Here is a 12,071-nt window from a genome sequence, read left to right as displayed (position 1 = left end):
TTCGGCTCTTGATGAGTTTAGCATTGAGTATGATACTTGGTTTATAATTTAATCTCGCATATGAACTTTATTTATGAATTGTGTTGCTATATCGAGAATACTTTGGCATGTGGGGCACATCGTTAATTTTTTAATTTGATTTCTCACGGGATATTTCGAATATGATTGGGAATCGTGCTCGTGTATTTTTTTCTCTGATTTTGCGAGAATTTGGGGAAGTGTTTTGTGGGACTCTGAAAAATAAATTTTCGAAGGTAATTTTTCGCCAATAAGATTTTTCACAAAGTGATTTAAGTGAAGGAATTGACTTTGGAGATTAATTTTGGTGTCGAGACTACCAATTGGGCTATTCGAACTAAGTTGGGCCGCGATTCTTTCATTTGGGCCTAGAAAGTCACAGAAGTTTATTGAGGCAATAGTTGTTGAAGTTTCGAAAACGATAAATTGAGTTGTAGCAGAGTCTTGGATTTTGGGCTTTTACGAAATCGAGTTTTGGACTTAAGGCAAAGTCGAGAATTTAAAAAGGGTATTGTCGACGAAAAACAATCGAAGATTACGAACACGAAAACCCGAACGAGTTCCGCTAAGAGAATTGTGATGTTCGTCATAAGGGCAAAATTGTCATTTTCATTAGGGAAAACAGCAGCTACTATCACGTCTGTTGTCTGAATACCACGAAGAACAATAGTAGCTTATATACTTACTATTGTCTGAAGGCTGTGCCAGACAACAGGAGCTTATATGCTTGCTGTTGTCTGAAGACTTGATCAGACAATATGTACTTGCAAATCCCATTGTCTATCTATTATTGATACTATAGATTTCTTAAAAAAAAAACCGTTGTTTGTTGTTTTGCTGGAAAATGGCTTTCTCGTTCTTTTAGTCCTTAAAGTATTATAGTTAGATGACTCATAGAATAGTTTTTGTTAGGCATTTTATGATGATCAATTATTGGACAATAGTTTTTAGCTGTAATAGAATGGTTCGAGAGACATTCAAAAGACCTACATTCTGCATATATAGGATCCAAATGACAACCCAAAACACATTTTTTATGTAAAGGTTCGATACATTCATCCATATATCCAACAAAGTCATTCTATCCCAGCATTAACACCCACGATACTTGTCCATAATAAATGTGATGCACATTAACCCTGTCTAAACCTCACAAATATGTGAAAACAATGCACCAGCAGCTTTAAGTACATCCTTTTGTTTACCCTCGGTAAGAACCTGCATATAATAATGTAGAGATGAGTGAATACATTATATACTAGTATTGTATATCTTAAGAAGCTGTAAAGAGATTGTAGAAATATTAGAGATAAAGGCGTTCAATTAATGAAATGCAAATTAGAGTTCTTACAAGAATTTACTCCTTTCTATCTGCTAAGATAGTCCTATTTATAACATCAACTAGCAAAGCACAAGTTTATGGAATTTAAATCTTCTTATGTACACATTTAAATCTTCTTACCACTCTATAGTTCATTGTTTCTATATAGAGCACAGTATTTAACAGGACCAATCATACAAATGTGAAATGCCACAGACCAACAATGGTAGAACAGAACATACCAACAAATGTAAACCTACAGCTATTAAACACTACACAATCGTGCTATATATTCATGAGCCATCAGTACACTTGGTAGGAGGCAAATCAATCTTAATGAATATAGGTGACTTACAATTGAGTTTCTCGCAGGGTAAGAACCTGCATATAATAATGCAGAGATGAGTGAATAGGCTATATACTAAGAATTATACATTGGACTAAACAACAGCTGAAACTACAACATATTCTACTAGCCAATTATCCCAACCACTACTAGAATAATGTTAATAGACATCATGTCATTTACATCAGTTAAGATTTCACCCGATATAAATTGTTTTTCTAACATCAGTTCCTGAAAAACCGATTTCTATACATACAATTAACATCGTTTTTTATATTTGACCGATATCTACCTTTTTTTTCAAAATTAAAAAAAAAAAACGCGGAAATTACTAAGTACAAAATTTTGGAAGCACGGAACCAAAATTTCATTCCCCCCAACGCTTAGTCAGTTTTCCCATGACTATGTTTTCCTACACTTCGTCAATTTTCATTCCCAAACCCTAACCACCCCGACAGCCGTCCAGCAACCGACATCCTCTTCCTCCTTCTCTGCCTCCGACCGTTCTCCTCCTTCTTCTCCGGCTCCGACCGCTCTTCTCCTCCTTGTCCGCCTCTGACCGTTCTCTAGTTTGAAGCCGAAGCCGGAGCTCCCAATCAGCAAGGACGAGATCCGAAGACACAGACCATCCTTATCACCCCCAAAATACAGATTGCAGTGGCCGTCTCTTCTTTCTCTCTCCATGGGCCTCTCCATCTCAGCCCCTCTCTTCGACCATCGAGGCGTCGACGGCCCTCGCTCTCCTCGTCAGTAACTCGGTAAGACGAACTGACAGTCGAATAGTTGTCTGGCTTTTACTTTCTAGGTTTTCAATCAATCTATGAACATCTCCATGATTTTCTGGGTTTTCTGGCAAAGATTTCTAGCGGAGTAGAAGAGTGGAAACCCATATTTGGTTTGCTCCAAAACCAGATCTTAAAGACAATTCAATCCAACAAGCATGTTACATATTGTAACAAAACGTAAAGATTTTTAAGCTGCCTACTTTCTTACGCGCGCGCGCGCACACACACACACAGAGTCCCCTGATGCATTGATGTGGGTTCCATTGTGAAAATGAAAGTGAAGGCACTAAAAACCAGTCAAAGTATTAAATAGATATTTGTCCAGTTTCTAGATGACCAACCAAGCTAATAAGCACAACTTAACACCACATTCAAATGTTTCACCACAGATGATCCAAGGACATACATAATAAGGAAAAGAAAAAAAAATTATTGCTAACTTAAGTTCTGAACATGTGATATAGTAGATAACGGGTCATTCAGAAGGGTAAGATGAAAAGAATTGTTATCTTCCTTATAAGATAATGTCTAAACTTCCATGAATGAATCTTAAAACAAAAGTTTCCATGATTGATGCTCAAACAACTCGAATGTTGTTTCCCTTATGCAATTAGAAGACTAATATACTATCAAAGATCAATTTCATGCAGCAAACAGAGATGCTGCTAGACCTTTTGTGGGCAAAAGAGATATACCTGAATTGGACTTAATTCTTGCAGGGATGGAAACTGGAAAGGACATTGTAAGATAATCAATTAAATAGTATCTGCTGTCCTTTAGAGGAGAAACAAGAAGGATTAACTGTAAAGAAGTAGAAGTAAGCCAAATATTAACTGTTAAGAAGTAGAAGTAGATCTTATATTTTGACTTACAAAGATTTGGCGCAATTGAGTTTTCCAATATTGACTGAGAATAGGTGAAGCAAGCTTTCGGAACACATACTAAAAAAAATAGAATGAAGATTCAATTTGACAATCAAAACAGTAGAACAAGTATCAAATCAATAATTCAGCTTTTTAAAAGAAAAGTATAGATTCAATCATTTCTGGCACTTTGTACAAAACCATTTGCTACTTTGCTAGCACTCTCTACAAAACCATTACTCCATTTTCATTTTACAACAGATCATCCAACTATATTACAACTAGGTCAGTCCACTACAACAAATCAGCAGAAAAAGAAAAAATAGCAGTGAACAACAAAACAAAGAATCAGTAAATGCGAGAATTGACGAATATGAGGTGAATACCATTTGGAAGCATTGACAATAAGTAGAACATTCCCCTTGTACACACTAAGATCCACATCGTTGCCATTAGCATCCTGCATTAACAAAATTAACAAGTCAACCATCAAAGGGACTGCAAACTGATTGAATATGAAGCTTTACCTTGACAGTGAGATCATAAATTGAATATCACTAGTCGCATCATTCCTCATTGTCTGATCCTAGAATGGTTGCTGATCTTTTAGGTTCCCTCCTGCTCACAATTTGAGGAAAGCAAATAAATCAGATCAATTCGGGAATAAGAACCTAATCTGAAAGAAACAAGCACAACTCGATAAAAGGACGCATCTAGACTTCTCTAACTACTTGTCCTCAGGTTAGCATTAGAGATCCAAGCACAACGAAGAGCTTAACATAAATAATAGACTACTAATAAAGTGTTAGCATTAAAGTCTTCCCTAATAACCTAAACCTTAACACAAATAATGGACTACTAATGGCATGTGTTCTGACATACGAATAGTAGTGAGATGAATGCAGGTTTTCACGAATTGGGTGGGACTCAATGTCTTCATTACTTGGTACCCAATAAGATCTACAACTTCCCCAGCCCAACCTAATGCCACCTGGTTGACTAAGAGTTCATTTTAAAACAAGCTAACAGAAAACTAATACAAATCCCTTAACAAGGCATGAAATGATCCAGCAGGTATATTTAACATTAAAAAAACTAGCACCATAGACATAAATTGATCCCAAGAGGTTGAATTCGACAATAAACTTATATGCGCATTGGGAATGAATTGGTTCAAAGAGAATTATAAGCACAGAAGAATCAGAAAAATGCAAACTTGCCTGTTTAGCAGACCCCATCTCCTTTCATCTCATTGAAAACAATCACGTACTGAAATTACAGAGCAATGAGACATCATCAGCTTGATAGTGGAAATTTAATGGATTATATAACCAATAGTCCAAATTTGTGGTTGTATTTGATACTGGGAAGAATTAATGAAAGATTTGCTCAATGTTTCATAGAAAAATGAAAACGTTTTGCTTGGACAGGACTAAAAACAAAGAAAGCTTACACATTTTGCTTAGTGGTGGTATGGCTCGATTTTTACCGGAGCTTGAAGAACGAGAACCACAGAGCTGAGAGCTCCGGCGACGGGGCCGATGGTATTCCGGCCTCGGTGGTCTAGCAAAATCCTGGGGTTTGAATCTTGGATTAGTCTGAGCACGTTGGTGGTGGCGATGTGTTGAAAAGATGGCCAGAGATCGAAGAGGGTTAAGGAATAGCGACGGCGTAGCTTTAGGGATCGTGTGCTGTGGTTCGGCGATCTCGATCGAGGGCGGGGTGGCTGGGTTTTGTTCTCCATCGCCTAGGCTATCTTTTGGTGGTGGCGGTGCCAAAAGTCGGCGGCCGGAAGTCGTGCTTTCCGGCGTGACAGAGAGAAGGTGAGAGGAAGAAGGGGGAGCCGGGTGAGAGATCGATGGAGAGAGGGGCGTGTGTGGTCCGAGAGAGGAAGAAGGAGAAACGAGAGAAGTCTGGGTTATTTCCTTTATGGATTCGGCTTCTCTGCTAGAAAAGAAGTTGCTAAGATCTGCTTGGATAATACTGTGAGCTCGCCACGTCAGCCTAACTCGATCTAACGGCTATTAAATTGACAACACAAAAAGCCATAAACCACACAAACGTCGACGTTAGAGTACTAACGTCAACACTGGTTCGATTCAAATCTCGAGTCTCCTCGCATCTCCCTTTCTCTCTTTGGCCAATTTCCTCCTTCCCCTCACCATCTAGTCGTGAACTGAATCGAACAAGATCATGGTGGAAGTCGTCGGAGCTGAAGAAGCCGGTGTCATGGTCATGGTGGAAGTACTGCTCGACGGGAACCGGAACAGGAACGTAATCGTAGACTTGGGCGTGTATTTCAATTTAATTGATTTGGGTGTATTTCAATTTATTGGATTTGGGCGTGTTTTGTTGGGAGGTTGTAGGAATGAATTCTAAATTGTTTTGTTGATGTAGTAGATCGAATTTCAAGATTTTATTCATGGAGCTGAGCTGATAGCTTCAAATGATACACTTCTGTTTGATAGAATGTCTGTGCAAAACCTTAATCTCGAATTCTGTCTTTTGTAGGTAGGAGGTTTTCCAAGTTGGTTGGAAGGAGGAAATTGGGCTAAGAGAGAGAGGGAGATGGGTGTATTTCAATTTATTCCAAGCATTACTTAACTCTCAAGATTTTCCAGATGATGGTTAAGACTCATATTGTGGTGATGAATGATTGGTCTTTGATGCTATTTGAACTTAGAGTTTAGTTTCTTCTTCTTTTTGCCATCTGTGGTGAAGGATATCACAGAATCGTTGCTTTGTACAGCTTGGTGTCTTCTTCTACAGTTTGGGAGTTTCATATTATATAATAAGATGCTTATTTGTGGAACTGTTCAATGCTCTGTGCTTTTGTAGTTTAAGCATTACCTATTTGATAATGAATGGACACTCTTAAGATTTACTTCTGGTGAAAGAGTTCCTTGACTTTGTGATGCTCAATCTGCATGATGGTCTGGGAATTTGTTCTGGGGCATTTGACATAATTGCTAATAATTTGAATGGGTACTGAAGATGTTGAAAAGATTATTATAGGCAATCACACACCTCAATTTGAATTATTCTCTCGTGTTTTCATCTTTCGAATACTAACAATTACAATCAATGTGAGTTTTTTTCTTGCTTGTCTACTTTACTTAAAGAAGCTTGAGAACTTTGAATAACATGGCTGGTCATTTGCCAAGTTAAGATAAAAAATGAAATTCTCATTCATGTAAATAATACTCTGCAGAATTTCTTCATACATAGAAACTTTTCATATCAATTCACTCCAAATTGGAGTCCTGCACAATCTTTTCATACATAGAAACTTAAAAATTCATTCCAAATTGGAGTCATGGCCAAAAGTAAAAGTTTACACCTTCACCAAAACCCAACAGCCTTCAACAATGAAAAAGAGACTATTTGTTAACATCATCAGCTCCACTTCCATATCCTAACCAGCATGTTGTGCTCTAATTTTCATTCCTTCACGGGATCTTTCGTTGTAGAGATCAAAGTGAGTCCTACAACAACATGGCTTCTTGTACAAATTGTCACTGACAACATGAGCATGATAAACCTGATAAGGTGAAGATGAATAACATTAGCTTCATAGACTTCATGATTTTTAAATTCGATCGAATTTCATATACTCATTACTTTTCACTCTCTTGCTGGATGTATATGGATTTGTCATCTACATGTGCATAATTTATCCTTACAATACAAAAATACAAAATTGTGCATAATTTATCCTTACAATAATGTCATATTTGCTCAATATCGAACTGTCAATGTTTCTTCAAAAGTTTAAGCCTTGATCATATACATTGCCTTTCAATACAAAGAGGATAATGCCTACAGTTTCGTCTGTTGTCTAAGGCCGCTACTTTTTCTTTTTTGTTCTGTTTTTTTTTTTCCTTTTCTTTTCTGTTTCTTCCTGTCCCTTTTATCTTTTACTATCCATTTCATGTGCCTCGGTTTTTTTACAAGTGGTGCAATATACCTACTGCCTTAGAGACCAGGATCAACAACTTCTACTATTAGGAGCAAACTAGGTCAGAAATAATAGGACAGGGGATAGAAAACAAGAATTAGAGGCTCTACGAGACTTCACACCAACAATCCCATCTCAGGAAACTCAGAAAACTCTGATTATTTATTCATCAAAACATGACTTGACAAAAGGCACTTACACTCCCATTAACTATCAGTTACGACTCAATTAAAGATGAGACTCAAACTTGTGAGGCTGAAGCATACAAGACTTAATAGAGGAAACTTTAAGGCTCCAACGAATTAGATGTTCTCCTTTTCCATTTCTTCCACTCATAAACCCTAAATGGTTTGACAATGATGTCCTCATCAATGAACCAGCATCCTAACCCCCAACTGGAACCAACAGTCTAGCTTTTTTCTACTTATCAAAGTATTCTAACCACATTCATAATAAGACGCAACAATTTTTATTTTTCTTTTGTGAACATATCTCCCTCTTATAACACAGTTCACTTGATCTGGCTGTCCAGACCAATCATTGTTCTTACCATCTGGGCTACCAACCAAACCACTAAATGCTATAGATTCACAACCCTACATACATGCATGAAATCAGGAAATTCCGAAATTGTTTTGTAAAAAAATAGGCACTTAAAATGTTTTGATATCTAGTATAACAGCAAACGATAACGTCAATATCTCCTCTTCCTATGTAATAAAATGAAATGGTGCAATTGGTTGGTTAAGGGATTACCTGCTAAGATCCCACACCATCAGTCTCCTGCCAAGACAACAAGAAGCTAAGATAGTCTCAATTTCCTCCTTCCAACCAACTTGGAAAACCTCCTACCTACAAAAGACAGAATTCGAGATTAAGGTTTTGCACAGACATTCTATCAAACAGAAGTGTATCATTTGAAGCTATCAGCTCAGCTCCATGAATAAAATCTTGAAATTCGATCTACTACATCAACAAAACAATTTAGAATTCATTCCTACAACCTCCCAACAAAACACGCCCAAATCCAATAAATTGAAATACACCCAAATCAATTAAATTGAAATACACGCCCAAGTCTACGATTACGTTCCTGTTCCGGTTCCCGTCGAGCAGTACTTCCACCATGACCATGACACCGGCTTCTTCAGCTCCGACGACTTCCACCATGATCTTGTTCGATTCAGTTCACGATTAGATGGTGAGGGGAAGGAGGAAATTGGGCAAAGAGAGAGAGGGAGATGCGAGGAGACTCGAGATTTGAATCGAACCAGTGTTGACGTTAGTACTCTAACGTCGACGTTTGTGTGGTTTATGGCTTTTTGTGTTGTCAATTTAATAGCCATTAGATCGAGTTAGGCTGACGTGGCGAGCTCACAGTGTTATCCAAGCAGATCTTAGCAACTTCTTTTCTAGCAGAGAAGCCGAATCCTTCCTTTATATAGTACTCCATGTAAACATTGAAATTTGGTCGAATGGAGGGAAGTGAAAATTGAAAATTCAGCCCAAGTGTAAGAGCGCCAGCATATAAACCCTAAAATTCAGACAACATCAATTCAAGCGCATTATCTGAAAGAAAGTGACACAACAGATAATAGTTTGTTAGTTGTGTGAATAACAATCAGATAACATCTTCTTCAACCATTAATAGCAATTGCACAACAGAGAAGTAATAACTGTTGTATGATAAAAAACAATTAGACGACATCTTTTTTCATCCATTGTGTTAATCAACCTTGAACAACATCAATGTAATAATTGTTTTCTGAATTGATGATTCAGACAACATCGGAAAAACAACCATTGTCTGATTTACAATTGCACAACAGTAATGTAACAACTGTCGTCTGATTTAAAATTCAGACGACAGAATTTTTTTTGCTGTTGTCTGATTATTTCAAACGACAGTTAAAATGTTTGCTGTCGTCTTATATGTGTTGTCTGATTGAATTTTTGGCCTAGTGTAAATAGAAGGGGAGCCATTGAGAAAACCCTAGCATCATTTTTCTTCCTTTCTCCCTCACGGTCGTGTCTCTCTCTCTCCCCCCCCCCCCCTCTTTCAAGGTCCCTATGCCTTCGCCGAAAAGCACGTCTTCGGCCACCACTTCACGAAGCCGCCACCACCAGTCAACGCTACCCCCAAAACCAACCAAAACCCAACCCGACTCGACGACATGCACCGCCTCCAGCCACCGCATGCGACCACCACAGCTCTCGCTGCCATCCTAGCCGAAAAGGCTACTTCTGATCACTTTCTGCACTCACCGCCATCACCAATCAATTCAGACCAGGCCAATCACCACAAAACCTGAAGCCTTTGCACCGTCTGACACCGGAAGACCATAAACATGCTTCATGTCAGAGTACCGCCACTGCCTACCTCCAATCTCCAATTTTTGGTTTGAATTGGGATACAATACCGGCATGGATACAATCATCGTTGTATAACCTCCTAAACACCCAGACTCTTGACCTCCGACTCTGACTAGAGCCACCACACGCGCTACACATGCTGCTGCTGGCACGTGGACCGTCATAGCTCCGCCGTGTATACCGCTGGCGTAAACAATCGTTCTGGTAAGCCAACCCGGAGGCCCCTTTCCTTATTCGATTGAGTTTCACTTTTGAAATAATGAATTTCTGATGTTTTGTTCTTCGATTTGGGATATTTGAATATTGGGTTTGGAGGAGAAGGAGGAATACAGATTAGAAGGGAAGGCTTCTGGCCTCGATAATTCGAATGTGTTCTTAAAGGAGTGATGAAGAAATGATGGGGGTTGCAGGATGCAGTACGTGGTGAAGGATGTGGTCTCGGTAGAACTGAAAATGGGTAAGGAATGCAGGCCTATGAATTTATGAGTTTGATTGTTGTTTGGACTTTGAGATTAATTGAATAAGTTGTTGTTTTGTTGTGGAGATGGAGACTTGAGGTTTGGATGTAGGGCAGTAAATTGAAAACCACCGCTGCGCCAAGTCGAGGAATTCTTTTAAGGAACATGGTAAGGGACTGGGTCTCTAGCTACCCGAGTACTTTTGGTGTGGTGATTGTAAAATTCTAGTGGTTGTTATCGAATGGAATGAATTTGGTATGCTCCTTGAATGGTTAATGCTTCTTTGAGTGATTGATTGTTGAGAATTTAGCTTAAATAAGGACAAGTATGAAATGGCTAAATGTGTAAAGAAGATTAGTTTGGTTAGTTTGAATGGTGATGGAGTTTGAATTGTCATATTGTAAGGTAAATAGTTTTGGTGGAAGAAAATGAAGAAGTCGAGTAATTATCAATGTTGAGTGGGACTCGGAAATGAAAATGGTGAAGTTTACATGTTTAAGCTAAAGTAGGATCTAGTTAAAGGTAATGGGCCAAATTATAAGTACTCTAATGTTACCATATCTCGGAACGACTATAGTGAATCAAAGTCATTCGCGAATGGTAATTGATAATTATTCGCTTAAGATTTAAACGCCAAGCAAAAAGGAGATCAAAAAGGGTTGACTCGAACCACACTTAATGGACACACGCGAAGAGCATGATTCCCATTTCCCAAATGATCAAATGCTACATATTTGGATTATTTGGGAATGGGTAATAGATTTTATCTACTAAAAGACTTTCAAGCATAAGTTCTAGATCGTTGTTTTGATCAAAAGATAATTCGATGGACTTAAAGAGATTTGAGTAAAAGAATTGGGTTGCTTGGTTAATTGAGTTGTAATGTTATCAACTTACTCATTGGTTAATTTTATTATAAAGGACCCGTGAGTGTGCATTTGGATTTGGACGAAGTATTGAAAGTCGAGAATGAATCTAATTGTGGACGAGCACTCCATATCCAGGTAGGGTGAGCTGTCCCTTCCTTGTTACAGGCTTTTCTATATGTAGAATGCTCTAGTATGATAGTATGTTGCCTGCAAGTACGTTTTTGGTTGTTCATTAGTCGATGCCTCGTGATATTTGTGTTTGCATAACTGATAATTGCTAATTGCGAAAACCGAGGCTAGACTTGTATGTTGAGATAGTACCCATTGTATGTTTGTACTTGTGACCTGAAAGTGAATGGGACCTAGACGGGTTGATTCCTAGGTATCCCACGATGTTGATAACCGTGAACCTCTGGAGGAGGCTATGCTCCTATGTGCATCGAGGAAAGGTAAGTACTGACGGTGAACAGTCATAGGACACTCAGGGCCAGGAAATAGACACTTTTGCTACTTGTAGTCACAAGGACTACAAAGTAGTTGCCGGTTCTCGAAGGATGACGAACCGGGCCGGTCACTGATTGTTTCAGAGTAGCCGGCAGGTAAGTATCTCAGAGGTCCAAGTTGTGTGAAGCACGCTACATATATATATTTTATAAAAGAGAATAAATGTTTGTGGTTGCCTCTTTTTAAAGTATTTTCGATAAACGTGCACAATATTATGTAGTAAATATTTTCAAGTATATTATTTTCAAATCTAGCATGGGAGGGTCGGCCCCTATTGGGCAAGCAAGGATGAAAGCTCACCCCTACAACAGTGTACAGGTTTTGAACATGTGGTCGGGGAGCGTACAGGGGAGGCATATGGCCCAGCTTGATGCATTTCTCTTTGACTTTATTAAAAGAACGTTTTGGACCCTTATCGGATTTTGGAGTCACTTATTTATTTACTTTTTATTTATTTATTTACTCCTCGTTTACCAGAACTTCAAGAGGCCCGTAACCCTGGGGTGCGCCTCTTATACCTGAAGTTCACTAATTGCTTTCCAAATTGGGCTCCTATTGTAAGCCCAAAGCTTTTAG

At 38.5% G+C, this 12,071-nt stretch overlaps 1 protein-coding gene and 1 long non-coding RNA gene across 7 annotated transcripts; both read right to left on the bottom strand.

The window, feature by feature from the left end:
• Positions 1-990: 990 nt before the first annotated feature.
• Positions 991-5,284, bottom strand: LOC133745252 (uncharacterized). 6 transcript variants are annotated; one of them, XM_062173311.1, is made up of 8 exons: positions 4,787-5,283; positions 4,554-4,602; positions 3,861-3,951; positions 3,720-3,793; positions 3,343-3,411; positions 3,166-3,198; positions 1,695-1,720; positions 991-1,236 (listed from the first exon to the last, which is right to left on the bottom strand). In XM_062173311.1, the coding sequence occupies exons 3-8, from the start codon at positions 3,908-3,910 to the stop codon at positions 1,162-1,164; spliced, it is 327 nt and encodes a 108-aa protein (XP_062029295.1). In that variant the 5' UTR covers positions 3,911-3,951; positions 4,554-4,602; positions 4,787-5,283; the 3' UTR covers positions 991-1,161. The 6 variants fall into 6 exon arrangements, 5 of the variants coding, with proteins under 5 accessions (XP_062029295.1, XP_062029293.1, XP_062029292.1 ...); XM_062173309.1 differs by having other exon boundaries at positions 3,166-3,411; positions 4,823-5,284; XM_062173308.1 differs by having other exon boundaries at positions 3,166-3,411.
• Positions 5,285-6,503: 1,219 nt separating this feature from the next.
• LOC133741879 (uncharacterized) lies at positions 6,504-8,718 on the bottom strand. The gene is made up of 2 exons (XR_009862204.1): positions 8,048-8,718; positions 6,504-6,874 (listed from the first exon to the last, which is right to left on the bottom strand). It is a non-coding gene; the product is annotated as an uncharacterized LOC133741879 (long non-coding RNA).
• Positions 8,719-12,071: the final 3,353 nt, after the last annotated feature.

The sequence above is a fragment of the Rosa rugosa genome, chromosome 4, assembly GCF_958449725.1.
Source record: "Rosa rugosa chromosome 4, drRosRugo1.1, whole genome shotgun sequence".
Classification (NCBI taxonomy): Eukaryota; Viridiplantae; Streptophyta; class Magnoliopsida; order Rosales; family Rosaceae; genus Rosa; species Rosa rugosa.
This window is presented reverse-complemented; position numbering and strand designations above follow the sequence as displayed.

What these genes read in the sequence shown, in the direction of transcription:
- LOC133745252 (XM_062173309.1), bottom strand. Translation starts at nt 3,910, where the DNA reads ATGAGGAATGATGCGACTAGTGATATTCAATTTATGATCTCACTGTCA. An exon ending in TTTATGATCTCACTGTCAAG is followed by an intron (nt 3,794 to 3,860) that starts GTAAAGCTTCAT and finishes TTGTTAATGCAG; the next exon opens with GATGCTAATGGCAACGATGT. An exon ending in AAGAATTAAGTCCAATTCAG is followed by an intron (nt 1,721 to 3,165) that starts GTATATCTCTTT and finishes TATTATATGCAG; the next exon opens with GTTCTTACCCTGCGAGAAAC.